Source organism: Lissotriton helveticus, chromosome 2_1, assembly GCF_964261635.1.
Source record: "Lissotriton helveticus chromosome 2_1, aLisHel1.1, whole genome shotgun sequence".
Lineage (NCBI taxonomy): Eukaryota > Metazoa > Chordata > Amphibia > Caudata > Salamandridae > Lissotriton > Lissotriton helveticus.
In genome coordinates, this window is record NC_136059.1 from 587,070,660 (window position 1) to 587,089,230 (window position 18,571).

Sequence of the window (18,571 nt, forward strand, 5' to 3'; positions counted from 1 at the left end):
TGAGTTAGGATTGGCTATGGGATTAGATGGTTTTGATGTCTAGTTATATCACCAACAGTGTACTTGAAATTGAGAGACTCAAGGGGGACTAGGAAATTAACCGACAGTTGATACACAGATACACCACACCATGTTACTGCTGCTGGTAAACCTTCTTGTTTATAGAGTCCTTATGCACAGATGGATGAAGGAATAAAAACAGCCTTATTACATTGATCCTTTCCTCAGTGCATTCAGTCTGGGGTCGGAAGACGTGAGCCTCTCGCCTCAGTGACAGATCTTTGGTGCCTTCAGATACGCTCTTTAAAAAATGCTGAGACTTTATGATGTTTCCAATCACTTGAAATAAAGATCTTTAATGTATTGTCTTTTAAGTCAATGATAAATAGCCTGATGGTGTGGATCCTGAGATGCTTTTGATGTGCAAGGCATATTTCCCTCTACTCAGCATCAGGCCGTCGATGCATATCTCTGCTAAAAATGGTGTAGCTGAATATACCAGCATCTTCGTTTAAATCAAGTTTTGATTACCTCTGAGTTTCACAATAAACAAATACAGCAATTGCGATCACAGTTTTATTGCAACACCACAGGATATATTTCCTCATATGGGGGAGGCGGGCAGCAGTCATAACTCTCCTCTTCTAGCAAATCGTCGGGCTGCTGAAGATCCTCTACTGCACTGAGGCTGTGGAGAAAACAGAAACAGGAATCAATAATGACTATGTTGAGTGCTGCTTATGTTTAGAAATGCAAAGCATTTGTAAATATGGGTTTTCATTTAATGACATGGGGCTCAATAAGCAACATCTTTCATGACTCTTCAGTCTGAGATTAGATTAGAAAGGTTTTGATCAATGATTTCGACAAACAAGATCTTCATCCAAACATATGACCCGTTATTTATAGATGTTATTGATTTCCTTGAAGTATTGCAAGGGATAGAAACTGTCACCCTCATTTATACCCAGCTCGCCAATATGATGTTTCTGATTCAGCTTGAGTGGATAATGTGTGTGCGCCTTATGTATGGAACACCGCATCTTACAGTAAACATGAGGTTTTCTGACAGGATGTTGTGTGTACATTCTAATGTTTTTTTCTGTCACGATCAATGTTAAAGCTGTCTCTCCCACAGACTGACATCAAAAGCGGCTGCCACACATATAAAGACAACAATTTTAGTTTCCTTTATTAACTGCCAGCAAAAAGCTTGGAGTTTAAGAATGCGGGCCCGATTTATCAAGGTTTTGCACCCCCCTTGCTCCACGCAAGAGGGCACAAGGGCAACACAAAACCTAAGAGACATTTATCAAGTCACACAAGTGGTACTCGCAAATTGTGCATGCAATTCCCATTTATTCCAATGGGCCTCTAAGCCCAAAGGAATGAATGGGAAGCAATTCCTTATTTGCGAATCGCAATTTGCGAGTCGGAACTAATTTGGGGCCGATTCACAGATATTACTTACGACAAAATCCTAAACTTACTACTTTTGGTATTCACAGAAGGCATTTAGTAGTCGTAAATTAGGATTTTGTCCTAAATTAGGATTTTGTCTTGAATTAGGATTTTTTCCTAAATTAGGATTTTGTCTTGAATTAGGATTTTGTCCTAAATTAGGATTTTGTCTTTAATTAGGATTTCGTCTTAAATTAAATTTAGGACAAACTTAAATTAAACTTAAGTTTAACTTAAGACAAAATCCTAACTTGACAAAATATCCTAATTTAGGGCAAAATCCGGGCTAAATGAAATATCAGAAATTTATAAACTGTAACTGTACGAAATTCCAACTAAACCCCAAGGAGTAATTCACATGGATATAACCTACGAATAACATTTTTCACCCAGATGCCAAGCATAAGGAGATACCATAGGATTACCCACCATTCCTAGAATACCCGTGTAGAATCCTAGACTAATCTACCCAAACCTCCGAGATCATGGGACACTACTGACATTTCAATCTCTTTGCTGATACAAGGCCCACCAATTCCACCATGATGAATATTCCCAGAAAGCATCATGAAGGGATCCCGGGTGGCCGGCAGTAAGACTACGGACAACACGGGTCCCCCACCTCTACGTCTTGAACACACCCAGTTTTTGGTTTGTCGCAATTCATATATGTAGGTTTTTGATCTGCAACACCAGGTTTTTTAATTTACCAATGTATGCGTTTGGACTTATATCCACAATCACGTTTACTCCGAAATAAGGGACAATTCCCAAATTAAAATAGTATTGTTTTTTAAGATTGGAAGAATGGATGGACAAACATCGCTATGGTATCATGTAGAAGCCTACATGTCAGGCACAGATACAACAATAACACGAAGCCGGCACGCTGGGAACAGTGCAAATGCATGGACACGGATCGCCCATGCGCGAATCCAAGAAAAACTACAACTCCCATTAAACCAAGGGCCAACACCGATTACGTCATCTCGAGGGCGCGCTGGTGCTCAGCTACGGAGACGGAAGGAGTTTTGAGACTCGGAGGGTGATTTGAATCGGTAAGCCTACTGTCGGTAAAGGGATTTTGTGCAGAACAATATCCCGTTCAGGACATGGAGACTTTTAAGTGCGCTCTTTGTTTCCACCCCTTGTTTTAGACCACGGGGACCTGACATTGAACAATTGAAACATCAGGTCACCATTAAAAGTACTCCTCGCCGACGGGCGCCAGGAGGTAAGATCTTCCGTTTGAGTCGCCCAATACCAGAAAAGCTGTTATGGACTCACGGTTATTAAGGGTATCCACACATTTTTTATCTCCTTGTGGTTAGATGGTGACCCAGTGAAGGCATCTTATCACGTGGCCACACATAGGTAAGAATTGAGATAAGACGAAGGCATTGTGTAGAAGTAATACAATAAGTGGAAGGAGAAGTATTATATATGTTTCTCTTTTTTCTCTCCCCTTTTCTTCTTACATTTATAGCACTCCTTTGGGGACAGAAAACACACATTTTTCCACATGTGGGTGTGATTTGAGAGTGGTAAGCTGGAGCTTGAGAATAGTGGTTGTCACTTGATATTGTATTTAATTGGTGGTGATGAAGAATAGGAGATTACCATATTTCCTTTATTATTTCAGATTTCTATGGTCCTGATGAGAATCCCTACAACTTTTGGGATTTGAAACGCGTAGACTTTCGGTGCTGCCACAAAATATCCATATAGATAAAATTTTCTGAAAAAGAATTGGTTTATGGACACATTGTAAAAAAGTATTAAATGTTCAATCTTGTGTATTAACGAGTCACCTGCTAGTCCAAATGTTGAATATACTATGTGGCAAACCTTTTGCTACTCCATAGGCTCAGTCCTAGTGTTGGGCGTGTGTATATATGTATATTATGATGTATGAATGTGAATAAATGCGGATTGCTGTTGGTAGGAATGATTGATGGTATGAATATTTATTTACTTGTCCCCCAAATTATTATAAATGGTGTCTTTGATATCTTGATTATGTGTTAATAATGCTTTTTGTTACATGATAAATAAAAAATTGAAATAAAAAGCGACTTAGGAGCTCTCAGATGTGTATAAATTGGACATTCTGAAATACATCAGTCTTTTGAATGATCATCAGTACTGGCAATTGTTATTGTTATAAGGTTATATTGTGCCCAGCCTTGCTGATTAGAGCCATCCCCATTTTTTGTTAACAGTTGGTGTGGTTCTGGCGTGGATTACTGACCTGTCTCTCTGAGGTGTAGGGGTGGGATATTCTGCAGTCACCCCATTACGGTGGGCATTGGTGGTGTTAGACCTGGCATCCTTGGCATGGTTTTCCCTGATTTCTTGCCTCTACCTCCTATATTTTTGATGCTATGCTGGATTTCGTTTTTGCTGGTTTAGATGCTTTGGGCACTTTGCCACTGCAGATCAGTGTTAAGGTCCAAGTGCTCCCTGTATAAATTAATATGATGATTGATTGTCCATGATTGGCATATTCTTCTTCTAACTAAGTCCCTAGTAAAGTGCACTAAGTGTACCAGGGCTGGTAAGTCAAATGCTATTAGTGGGCCTGCAGCATTGATTGTGCCACCCACCTAAGTAGCCCTAAAACAGATGTCTCAGGCCTGCCACTGCAGTGCCTGCGCGCAGTTGCTAACTGCCATCCTGACCTGACAAGTGCACCCACTTGCCAGGCCCTACCTCCCCCTTCCTGTGCACATAGGACACCCCTATAGCAGGCCCAAGGTACCCCTTAGGGCAGGGTGCAGTGTATGTGGAAGGTAGGACATGTACTGATGTGTGCACTACGTCCGTGAAATACTGCCTATTTTATTATTCACTATTGAGAAGCCATCTTGCCCATAGGATAGAATGGGGAATGCTGTGTGCCATGTGTACCAGCATATCTTCCCATAGGAGTGAGATAGCCCATTGGAGTCTGGTATCCCTGAATTCTGCATTAAATAGTACATCTTTTAGTAAAGATGGTTTTTAAATTTTAAATTCTGTGTTTGAAAATAGCACTTTTAGAATTTTCTTGTTCAATCTTCCTGTGTGGCTCTGCCTGGTTGTGGATTGACTGTCTGGTTTGAGAGTGACAGGGGCTGGGTGGCTCCAGGAGTCTGGGTGAGTCAGCACTAAGCTGAATAGACCCATCTACATTTGGAGTGGTGGGAGGAGTAGCACCTTGGACCTGAATAGGGCTGAGCCTGCCTTCCACAATGCTGGCTCCACCTCCTGCAGTGCGTATGAAGACCCTGGCCCACCTTCACAAAGGAAAGAAGTTGTGCACTGGCAGAGTGCACACAGGACTGGTTTGAACTGGGTCTAGGACCCCTAACACATGAAGAACAAAGACTTTTGGGGTATAAAATTAAGAGCTGAAACCCCAGTAAGATTAGACTACTTCTACAGTCAAGACGCACCTCTGCCCAAGAAAATCAACTGAAGAAACTGAGCAGAAGTACTGCCCTTGCTGTGTGCGCTGGGGCTGGCCTTCAGTTTGCTGATTTTACTGAGGGTGAGGACAAGGAGCTTTGCTGTGTGCTGTGTCCCCCCTGCTTGCTGAGGACTTTGATGTGTGCTGTGTCCAGTAGTCAAGGGTCTCCAAGGGCCTCAGGAGAGCTGGCCTCCTGTTTCAGGAAAACTCAGGTATATAAAAGTTTTCCAAAGCCTCATCTGCTCAGCGTTGTGTTCGTATAAATGCGCCCAGCATGTATTCCCCGTGAAGCTCTCTACTGGTGAGGAATGTCTGACAAATTATCGAAATACAGAATATCGTAGTACACTAATATCGGAACAAAATTATCGTCTACACTATTATCGACATCCTATACTTAACTATACATATACAAATATATCGAAAACTTTATATCGATATACACAAACATCGTTTTCATTTATATCGACTGCTTTAATATCGGTATACATAAATATCGATTTCTGAAAAATACATACACATTAAATAAAATATCGACAACATAAATATCGGTTTTTCAGATATATCGACAGTTTATATACATATATTTGCACATTTATTTAACATACTAATATTTTATTTGCAAATAAATACACACTACTTAATTATACATTTTTATTTTTCTTATAAAAAATTCAAAACTTTTCTATATTATCTATTATATAACCTACACATAGAACATTATTGTCTGCTATTTTTATAATTATATAATTATCTTTCTTTTCCCTTCTATTACATAATACTCACAACTGAAATTCAAAAATACTAACTAACCAATCAAGACACTGATTTTTTAAAACAACCAATAGCTAACTAATTACTAATGACACTCCTCTATATAAACAATTAAACCCACAACACAAACTACTTGCTAAAAGTCACGGAAGGAGATACATCTCTGGATGATTTACAGCACACCTACAAGAACATCACGACTATCAACATATAATCAAATCTTCCAAGTAAGTACATAAATTAAACACGAAGTAATTAGCTTCTACTTCTTTACTTACCTGCTAAATACCCAGTGCTCCTTTCCTATTACTACTACTATACATGCTAATAATTTATATACACAAATGTTTTTATAGATACTACAACTACAGAAAATTCTACTAAAAACAACTGTGAACAAGATCCAAAAACTACAGATAATAAAAAGTAAGTAAATTGTCACTTTTCATTTACTTGTAAAATCTTCTAAAACACAAACAGTTACATTTATCACACATATGTACTTTTTTTCTCCAGATTCTACTACTGAAAACTGCACTACTAATGAACGCAGAACATTATTCCTATTTCTACATTTAATATTACTAAGTAAGTATTTGTAAACTGAAATGATTGTGGTAAAAACCGACTAATATTTGCACTTATTCTAATTTGTTATTATTATCTATTTTTTTTACACAGCTAACACTACAGATAAATTTACTGGAAATATTCTGATCTCCAAAATAGGAATACCAAAAATACAACTCACTAAGTAAGTATATTAAAGAACATAATTAACTGCTAAGTTGTTGAAAACGTACAAACATGGTGAATTTTGTAACACATATATACCTTTTTTTTTTTAGATAACCCTACAAACTACTCTCCACAAAAAGAACATACAAGTATACAGAAAAACCCTGCATAAAACAAAATAAGTAAGTATCTTGACAATGTAAACTAAAATCCTACACTTATTAGGATCCACTTTTGTAGTAGAAATTAGCTGTAACATTGTAAATATACACAAAATGGAGTAATAATATTTTCTTTTTATGTTTTTCCTAACAGCTCTAACAACATCAGAAAACAGTATCCACAACGAAAGAATAAAGCATATCAAAATATTTAACTGATTTCTAAAACACGTAAGTATATACATTAATAATAATCACTTACTTAAATTTATAAACACATTTGCCTTAACATTAACTATTATATATATATTTTCTAGATATACAAACAACAAAATGACAGAAGGAGCAGATTTTGTAACCAGCCAGAAAGGAAAGCTATTACTGTGCTACATGGGTTACACTTATACACAAGAAAAGCAATATGGCATGAAAGTTAATTGGAAATGTTGTAAATATTATTCTAACAAGTGCTATGGAAGGGCAACAACAAGAGAAGCTACTGTACTGTATACTAGGGAACACAATCATCCACCAAATGTTACTGAAATAGAAGTTAGAACAGCATTGGAAAATATAAAAGAGGCAAGTACAGGTTCCCAAAAACAAACCAACGTCATTTTAAAAGAAGCAATTCCTAAAATCCCTAAAACTGTCACAACTCAAATGCCAAATATTCTTTCCCTAAAAAGAACTATAGCACGAACTAAAAAATCTACTACTACTACCACACCAGCTCCCAGAACATATCATGATATCAATTTAAATGCCAACCAAATTATAACTTTAAACAAGCAACCATTTATAATTTATGACAATGAAAACAATGACAAAAGACTTATTATTTTTGGGACCAATATGAATCTAGTAAAACTTCAGCAAAGCCAATATTGGATGATGGATGGGACTTTTAACATCTGTCCCAAACCATTTTTCCAATTATACACAGTACATGGCCTCTACCAAAACTGCAACATACCACTACTATATGCACTACTACCAAACAAAAATAGTTCCACATATATGGAATTATTAAATATAATTAAACAAAAAACTAATGATTATTCTCCAGAAAAAATAATTCTAGATTTTGAGCAAGCAATGCTTTCAACTATCCTAAAAATCCACCCCCATACCTGCATTCAAAGCTGCTACTATCATTTAAACCAGTGTCTATGGAGACATCTACAAAAAACTACCTTAAGTGTAGAATATGCTACTAACTCATCTTTTGCATACCAAATTAAAAAACTCATAGCACTGGCTTATGTTCCAGAAACAGACGTAGCAGAACACTACAACATTCTGATAGACAGCCCCTTCTACAAACAAAATGAAGCAAAGTTGAGTCAATTTCTGGACTACTTTGAAGACACCTGGGTAGGCAGACTCCATAGATCTGGCCACAGAAGAAACCCCAAATTCCTAATACCCTGGTGGAACGTTTACAGAAGCACCTTAAATGGAGAATCTAAAACTAACAACGCAGTAGAAGGTTGGCACAATGCCTTTATACAATCAACTGGCAGAACAAAACCAACTCTAGAACATTTTATTAAATGCCTACAGAAAGAACAAAGCTACCAGGAATTGAGAATGGAGCAATCCATAAGTGAACTAGTCCCAAAAACCTCAAAACAAAATAAGCTAATGCACAAATACCTAAAAGAGCAAGTGAAATTATACCCTAGTACAAAAGGCATCGAATACTTAAACATCATTGCCAAAACTCTACTCTGAATAAATAACAACACCAAAGCAATCCCTAAAACTATCACCTAAATATGCATAACTGTTCAAACTTGATGTTTAAAAGTATTTAATGTATGCAATATATATAGATATGAATAACATATATGCACACATTAAATAAACATACGAACTATGAAACAACGCAATATTAATAATAACATTACCCACCCACAAAATATAAAAAATAAATGACTTACCAATCATGTTGTGATTCCAATAACGTCCTTCTCCACCAAAGTAATACAGGTAGTGCAAATGTAACCCAAAAAAAAAATGCAAAAATACAACTGTTCCAAAATAACCTAATCCACGGTGTGAAGAGCCATCGAATAACCATAAAAAAAACGAAAAATATTAAAAAGTTTAACAAAGGCTCCAGGAAAACCAAAAACTTAAAAGAAGTGTTTGCAAAGCAGTGGTGAATAAAACCAACAAACACTTCCTTTAAAAAAAAACGGAACTTCCGATATAGCGAACACCTATAACAAAAACAAAGAAAACAGACATTCCCACCCAGATTAACCAACATATAAATAAATACTAAGATTAGTAAAAACATTATTCTGCTAGTACATAAACTTAAAACCTAGATAAATTTACTATGTAAACAATAGTATAACAAAGTAAAACTACGTGTATCTACCACATGTAAATAATCGTTATAAAAATCTAAAACACAACTCACTCACGTATAAGAACACTAAATAGAAGCACACTACTCTCAAAAGAACATTAAAATCGACATAAAACATATAAAATAAACCTTAACTGAAGCGACGTGAAGTGTCTCCCAACCGCGAGCTGCTCTTCATCCAAATGACCCAAAACGACCTAACCCGGTTACAAAATAAAGAACCCAAAAGTAATAAAATAGTCCATAGTAAGAAATATAATAGAAAATATTTTCACAAATACCTGAAAAGATTTAATAAATGGTAATATTTGCTAAAAAATGTTACTTATTTGCTAGTATGAAAGTATTTACAAATATGTATAAAAAGTTTAAAAATAAATATTATGAAAAAAATAATGTTTATTACAACAATGTATAGAAATGTAAAAAAAATGTCACACAATGTTTAAATGTACTAATTATGTTTACACAAAATATCCCTTTTTGAAAGAAACTGATATGTAAAAAATGTAATTGTTTTAAAAAGTATTAATAATATTATTAATATTAGTAATGTTTTATTTTATTGACTATATAATATGTAATACTATAAAAATTATATTACAAATTAATATAACCATTTTATTTTATCTTCTTCTTCTGCTAATTTTATTGTAATTGTGTTAGAAAATTATTATCAGAAATATAAATGTTTCATAAAAGTGAATTAATTATGATTTAAATTGTTATCTCTGCAAAAAATACAAAACATAATAAAAAAAAAATTACAAACATCTTGAACATTTTCTATTTTATTATTACTATGATGTCAACATATTATTATTGGCAAAATCCAATAAGGTACAAATATTAACAACATTTAACTCACTATTCCCACTCCAATCTATATCACAATATAATTGATGCTGTACACTAATTTAATAAAAATAATTATTCCAACTCCACTCTACTTAATAAAGAAAGAGTTAGTAAACACTAAAAAAACATTACCTACTATTCCCACTCCAGTGTACAATAAATAAAAGTAGTTGTTGGACACTAATTATTTAATAATTATTATTCCAATTCCAGTCTACATTAAATTGAAGTAGCTGCTGGACACTAATTAATTAACAATTACTATTACAACTCCAGTCTACATTAAATTGAAGTAGGTGCTGGATACTAATTAATTAATAATTACTATTCCAACTCCAGTCTACATTAAATTGAAGTAGGTGCTGGACACTAATTAATTAATAATTACTATTCCAACTCCAATCTACATTACATTGAAGTAGGTGCTGGACACTAATTAATTAATAATTACTATTCCAACTCCAGTCTACATTAAATTGAAGTAGGTGCTGGATACTAATTAATTAATAATTACTATTCCAACTCCAGTCTACATTAAATGGAAGTAGATGCTGGACACTAATTAATTAATAATTACTATTCCAACTCCAGTCTACATTAAATTGAATTAGGTGCTGGACACTAATTAATTAATGATTACTATTCCAACTCCAGTCTACATTAAATTTAAGTAGGTGCTGGATACTAATTAATTAATAATTACTATTCCAACTCCAGTCTACATTAAATTGAAGTAGGTGCTGGATACTAATTAATTAATAATTACTATTCCAACTCCAGTCTACATTAAATTGAAGTAGGTGCTGAACACTAATTAATAAATAATTACTATTCCAACTCCAGTCTACATTTAATTGAATTAGGTGCTGGACACTAATTAATTATTAATTACTATTCCAACTCCAATCTACATGTAATTGAAGTAGGTGCTGGACACTAATTAATTAATAATTACTATTCCAACTCCAATCTACATGACATTGAAGCAGGTGCTGGACACTAATTAATTAATAATTACTATTTCAATTCCAATCTACATTAAATTTAATTAGGTGCTGGAGACTAATTAATTATTAATTACTATTCCAACTCCAGTCTACATTAAATTGAAGTAGGTGCTGGACACCAATTAATTAATAATTACTATTTCAACTCCAGTCTACATTAAATTTAAGTAGGTGCTGGATACCAATTACTTAATAATTACTATTCCAACTCCAGTCTACATTAAATTGAAGTAGGTGCTGGACACTAATTAATTAATAATTACTATTCCAACTCCAGTCTACATTAAATTGAAATAGGTGCTGGACACTAATTAATTAATAATTACTATTCCAACTCCAGTCTACATTAAATTGAAATAGGTGCTGGACACTAATTAATTAATAATTACTATTCCAACTCCAGTCTACATTAAATTTAAGTAGGTGCTGGATACCAATTAATTAATAATTACTATTCCAACTCCAGTCTACATTAAATTGAAGTAGGTGCTGGACACTAATTAATTAATAATTACTATTCCAACTCCAGTCTACATTAAATTGAAATAGGTGCTGGACACTAATTAATTAATAATTACTATTCCAACTCCAGTCTACATTAAAATTAAGTAGGTGCTGAACACTAATTAATAAATAATTACTATTCCAACTCCAGTCTACATTTAATTGAATTACGTGCTGGACACTAATTAATTATTAATTACTATTCCAACTCCAATCTACATTTAATTGAAGTAGGTGCTGGGCACTAATTAATTAATAATTACTATTCCAACTCCAATCTACATGAAATTGAAGCAGGTGCTGGACACTAATTAATTAATAATTACTATTTCAATTCCAATCTACATTAAATTTAAGTAGGTGCTGGATACTAATTAATTAATAATTACTATTCCAACTCCAGTCTACATTAAATTGAAGTAGGTGCTGAACACTAATTAATAAATAATTACTATTCCAACTCCAGTCTACATTTAATTGAATTAGGTGCTGGACACTAATTAATTATTAATTACTATTCCAACTCCAATCTACATTTAATTGAAGTAGGTGCTGGACACTAATTAATTAATAATTACTATTCCAACTCCAATCTACATGAAATTGAAGCAGGTGCTGGACACTAATTAATTAATAATTACTATTTCAATTCCAATCTACATTAAATTTAATTAGGTGCTGGAGACTAATTAATTATTAATTACTATTCCAACTCCAGTCTACATTAAATTGAAGTAGGTGCTGGACACCAATTAATTAATAATTACTATTTCAACTCCAGTCTACATTAAATTTAAGTAGGTGCTGGATACTAATGAATTAATAATTACTATTCCAACTCCAGTCTACATTAAATTGAAGTAGGTGCTGGACACTAATTAATTAAAAATTACTATTCCAACTCCAGTCTACATTAAATTGAAATAGGTGCTGGACACTAATTAATTAATAATTACTATTCCAACTCCAGTCTACATTAAAATTAAGTAGGTGCTGGATACTAATTAATTAATAATTACTATTCCAACTCCAGTCTACATTAAATTGAAGTAGGTGCTGGACACTAATTAATAAATAATTACTATTCCAACTCCAGTCTACATTTAATTGAATTAGGTGCTGGACACTAATTAATTACTATTCCAACTCCAATCTACATTTAATTGAAGTAGGTGCTGGACACTAATTAATTAATAATTACTATTCCAACTCCAATCTACATGAAATTGAAGTAGGTGCTGGACACTAATTAATAAATAATTACTATTCCAACTCCAGTCTACATTTAATTGAATTAGGTGCTGGACACTAATTAATTATTAATTACTATTCCAACTCCAATCTACATTTAATTGAAGTAGGTGCTGGACACTAATTAATTAATAATTACTATTCCAACTCCAATCTACATGAAATTGAAGTAGGTGCTGGACACTAATGAATTAATAATTACTATTTCAATTCCAATCTACATTAAATTTAATTAGGTGATGGATACTAATTAATTAATAATTACTATTCCAACGCCAGTCTACATTAAATTGAATTAGATGCTGGACACTAATTAATTAATAATTACTATTTCAACTCCAGTCTACATTAAATTGAAATAGGTGCTGGACACTAATTAATTAATAATTACTATTCCAACTCCAGTCTACATTAAAATTAAGTAGGTGCTGGATACTAATTAATTAATAATTACTATTCCAACTCCAGTCAACATTAAATTGAAGTAGGTGCTGGACACTAATTATTTAATAGTTACTATTCCAACTCCAGTCTACATTTAATTGAATTAGGTGCTGGACACTAATTAATTATTAATTACTATTCCAACTCTAATCTACATTTAATTGAAGTAGGTGCTGGACACTAATTAATTAATAATTACTATTCCAACTCCAATCTACATGAAATTGAAGTAGGTGCTGGACACTAATTAATTAATAATTACTATTCCAATTCCAATGTACATTAAATTTTATTAGGTGCCGGACACTAATTAATTAATATTTACTATTCCAACTCCAATCTACATTAAATTGAAGTAGGTGCTGGACACTAAGCAATTAATATTTTTATTAATAAATATTATAAAATAAATTATTAATAATTAATTTTTTTATATTTTTAAAAATATATTTCAAAACACTTCCCACCCTTATCCCCTATAAACCCAATAACCCGCTCCTAAAACTAGATATGTTATTTTTAATTCATATTTTTAATAATAAATATTATAAAATAATTTATTAATAAATAATTTTTTTATATTTTTTTAAAATATATTTTAAAACACTTCCCACCCTTATCCCCTATAAACCCAATAACCCCTTCTAAAACTAGATATGTTATTTTAATAAATATTTTACTAATTATATTTAAAAAAAAATTTATTTAAATATTTTTGATTATTACTTATTTCTAATTGCATGACATTTTTTTTACTACTTTAACTTTTTTTCACCACTATTAAACGATATTTTTGATTGTCGATATTTTGTCTATCGATATTCTTGCTTTCGATATTTTGTTATACTTACTGATTACGATATTTTTGTATTCGATATTTTCTTATTTCTATATTATCTACCTTCGATATTAAAACTTCGATATTGTGTCTTGTCGATATAATTTTTTCGATATTATGTCTGTTTACCACTGGTGAGATCGCCTCTACGTTGCCAAGTGCATTGTCCAGCGCCCAGCCTGTGTCTACGAGGAGCTGTGGGGAGAAGTGGGACCGGTCAAGGCGCAGCGCTTCCCGTCACCGCCGCTGGCCCAACATTGTAATCGCAACAAAGAACAAGCAAGCTGTGCAGAGCTTCCCGGCTGCGAGGCGTTGCCTAGCAACCGGGACTCCCCTACCAACTTCACCGCCAAGTAGAGCAGAGGGCGCCCGGCAGGACACGAGCAGGAGGAGAACTGCTGCTGACTGCGGAAAAAAGTCTCGGACTCGCAGGAGAATCGCCGCCAAATGGCTCCAGTGGAGGATCTCCCAGCGGGAACCCAGCGTCGGGAGCAAGTTCATGATCGAGAACGGGAAGCGGCCCCGAAGAGAAAACTGCCTGCGGAGTCGTCAGCGCGGACTGCACCCTCCACGTCATGACACCACGTAACTGTTTCCATCTGTGACCGGGGCCTGTGCCTGGGGCTGTGGTCGGCAGGAGTGCTACAGGTGGCCTGTGTCTTGCTGGCTGGGGAGCTATGTCGGCTGGCCAGTATTCGCACCGTGAGTAAAGTTTGATACCAGGGTCGGCTTGGGGTGGCCTTGCCTAAAACTCTACAAAACAACGTTCAGGAACTCACGAGAGCTAAGGGGTGATTATCGATTACGCTCCCTTCTTGAGGTCTTCTGCGCGGCCCATACTGACACAACAGAAGAGCTGCGGTACTGGGTCCACTCCAAGGAGCCTATTTGTTTCTCACCATTTGGGGGGCATACCGGCACGATCATTGAATGCAGAGTCAGCTTGGGACAATCTTGAAGGGTGCAGGGCCGCAGGTGCCGCACCTGTTAATGCCAGCATGAAGGGGTTGTGATATCCCGTATGGGCACCTAATCCTGAACTGTCTTGCACCAGTGAAACTTTGTATACAAGAAATACAGAACTGTGCACATCTCCACCCATAAATCATATCAAAGACATTCCTAAAGAGAAGTTAATTGTGTATGTGGATTTTTTGTTGTTTTTGGTCTTGTCTAAATTTATATAAAGATACCTATTTTTTATAATTATCTGTGTTGTGACCTTTTGTGGTGTTTCACTGTGTTGCAGTGGGTATTAATGCAAATACTTTACACATTGCCTTGGGGATAAGCCTGTCTGCTCGTGCCAAGCTACCAAGAGGGTGAGCAGGGGTTATCAACAGTGTGTTTCCCCCTTACCCTGACTAGACGCAAGGGTCCCTGTTTGGTCAAAGGTACCTACCACTGCCAACTGGAGACCCTGAGATCCAACAGGTGGCAATAGATACAAGAGGCATTTGCTCTTCCTGGGGCTCACTCTCGCCAAGCGCGACATTGCCAAGGTTTGGAAGGCGACTTCGCCGCCATTGGTCGGAACCTTGAAACAGGGCCTTGATTTTTACATGGATTTAAAGCTACTCATTTTCTTAGCTCGGGGATGTCCCCAGAAACACCCGAAGATTTGGAAGCGGTGGGCTGATTATCAGGGTCTATATCTTGAACCTATCTCTTCTACAATACACAATGAAGATCTGCCTTAATGACCAAATGTTGGGTATTTATTCTGTGAATGATTATATCTGTACGCACACGGTACGATTGATTACTCTGTATGACAAGTTACATATGGACCTTGTGACATTGATGTTTCTAGTTAACAATGTTTATCTGCGTTTAATTCATTGTATAGCATATTCAGTTCTGCGAAAATTGTATATCATAAACATTGACATCTTTACCATAACCAAGATATATACAAATGCTGCCCCGGTACCACCTGGGTAGGCAGGTTCAGTCAACAATAACATTTGTTGTGCAGAAAAAAGAAATTGTAGCTTTTATGAAAAAAGAATTATTTAATCTATACTAATATAATAAAGAGAGAGCCCAAACCTTTGAGGCGGGTAATCTCAGGAACCACAGCACCAATCACAACACCCAATACAGCGTTGGAAAGAGCAGCTGCAGCAGAAGGACCTAGGCTATGCAGATGCCCACCATATACATTTAAAAGGTAAAAGAACCGTGCCAGCAAAGTAGTCCCATGTGGGCGTGTCTGCGTTGTGCTGTGGGCGTGTGCTGGGGGGCGTGACAAACGCTGGGGGCGTGTGGTACGTTCCGCCCTTCATGCCATGTCTCATATCGTGTGCTGTGGGCTTGTGCTGGGGGCGTGGGCGTTTGCGGGGCGCGGTGTTACGAAGAAAAGAAAACGAGCGTTGTGCCCAATATTTCATTGTTTTTTCTTCCCAGGTTCTGTACATTCCAGCACCGGGTGTCCACCCTGCTCCCTTTAAATACCCCTGCACCCCATAATCATAACCCACCCTTACTCCTTAAAATACCCTAACACCCTTAAACACTAACCCATCTTAACCCTATAAATATACACTGTACCCCAAAACCCAAACCTAACCCTAAAAATACCCCGGTACCCCAAAACCCAAACCTAGCCCTAAACCCTAAAAATACCCCTGTACCCCAAAACCCAAACCTAGCCCTGAACCCTAAAAATACCCATGTACCCCAAAACCCAAACCTAGCCCTGAACCCTAAAATACCCCTGTACCCCAAAACCCAAACCTAGCCCTGAACCCTAAAAATACCCCTGTACCCCAAAACCCAAACCTAGCCCTGAACCCTTAAAATGCCCCTGTACCCCAAAACCCAAACCTACCCCTGAACCCTAAAAATACCCCTGTACCCCAAAACCCAAACCTACCCATGAACCCTAAAAATACCCCTGTACCCCAAAACCCAAACCTAGCCCTGAACCATAAAAATAACCCTGTACCCCAAAACCCAAACCTACCCCTGAATGCTAAAATACCCCTGTACCCCAAAACCCAAACCTAGCCCTGAACTCTAAAAATACCCCTGTACCCCAAAACCCAAACCTAGCCCTGAACCCTTAAAATACCCCTGTGCCCCAAAACCCAAACCTAGCCCTGAACCCTAAAAATACCCCTGTACCCCATAACCCAACAATATATCTGAACCCTTAAAATACCCAAACACCCCAAAACATTTACCTCAGTACCACAAAACATATACCCCTATACCCATACCTACCTTATCCAAACATTAAAAAACATGCTTTTACCATTCATGTAGTTACAACGAATTTCACTGTGAATGTACGCGTGGTAAAAGCATATAAAATGTAATGCCATGCCATGCGTTATAATGGCATTGCGGAGTCATGGACTTTCGTAATGAAAGTATGCGGAGTGATGGTATGGGGAAAGAAAGTTGCGGAATAATGGGTGTTTACCCTCCCCCGGTAAGTACATTGGTGGCACGGCGGCCCACATCTCCAGCAACATACTCATATTTTTTCACCACCGATTTGAAAAATGCACAGGTCTCTCTCATTGATGGCCAGCACCGACATACACTTTTAGACACACCTCCCGCCACAAGTTCTAGAATTGCGAACTTTAGAGCTGAGGAGCTAAGTTCGAATCTCGGCATCAGCTCAACATCCTGTGATTCCAGGCAAATCGCTTTGTCTCCCCCGTGCCTACCACAAATGAATGTGTTCTTCTGTAATGTAAATTGTGTTAATTTTATGTTGTCGAGTTCGCGCTATATCATATTGCAAGGAAAAATAAAGTAGGGAAACTCGAGTTCACAAACTACTGAACGCGCACTCTTAAGTGCATCAGCAGTGCACTGTGAATCGGAGCGTTTAACAGGCCTGTCACAGATAAGAAATGCTATCAAAACGAAATCCTACAAAACAATATACTACTGGCCGGCAGCAATTCATACCCGGACAATGTCGGGACGGGCTGCTAGTGTCAACATACAAAACTTGTATGACACTAAATATTCCATGCATGCCTTTTAAGTTCAGTGTGCTTGTGGTAGCTGGGTTGGTATCTCAAGAGTCCCCCTGAACCTTCTAAAAGGGGTTGTTAGTCACCATTTGAATAATGAAGGCAACTCCCAACGCTAATACCATGTACCCCAAGAGTAAGGTTTGCCTTAAGAGTTCACAAGTGCTTTAGGGCCACATTCAGCAGGCCCAGGTGCCCAAGAAAAGTTCGACCTGGCACACTGTCAGCAAGCGATCAAGGGGGGAACAGGGCACTCCTTTGCATGCTTTCGCTTCACTTCTCCGAGAGTCGGCAACCTCTTGCTACTCCAGCAACAATCAATACGTTCTATCTGCATCATCCATGGCAGGATGAACCAGGGCAATAGTCTTGCCTACATGGTGGCCCTCTACCAGGCACATGGGGGTCAACAATTTTGGTCCCCTCACAGGCGACGGGCTTGTCTTCACAGTGGCTCCCTCTTAGAACAGGGGCCAACCAACTACAGTGCGCACACGGGTGACAGTCGCACTTCATGGAGGCCCCTCCTGGCACTTGGGGCCACCAACTACAGTATGCAAGCCAGGACGACGGCACTGGATGAGCCGTACTCCTGTAATGGTCCAGACAGGGCGTCTCACATTTCACTCACCGGGATCCACTCGGCAGGATCCCTACTGGGCCTCGTTCATCTAGGATCTCTCCTCTTCCTCACAAAGCTGTC

The 18,571-nt window shown here is 36.8% G+C and overlaps 1 protein-coding gene across 1 annotated transcript in view; it reads right to left on the minus strand.

Annotated features, from left to right (window-relative positions):
• Nucleotides 1-329: 329 nt before the first annotated feature.
• Nucleotides 330-18,571, minus strand: part of TMEM174 (transmembrane protein 174) — a 77,242-nt gene continuing 59,000 nt past the window's right edge. The window contains exon 2 of the mRNA XM_078677329.1: nt 330-688. Coding sequence (XP_078533455.1) covers nt 577-688 — 112 coding nt within the window. The 3' untranslated portion in view covers nt 330-576. The remainder of the gene's footprint in view (nt 689-18,571) is intronic.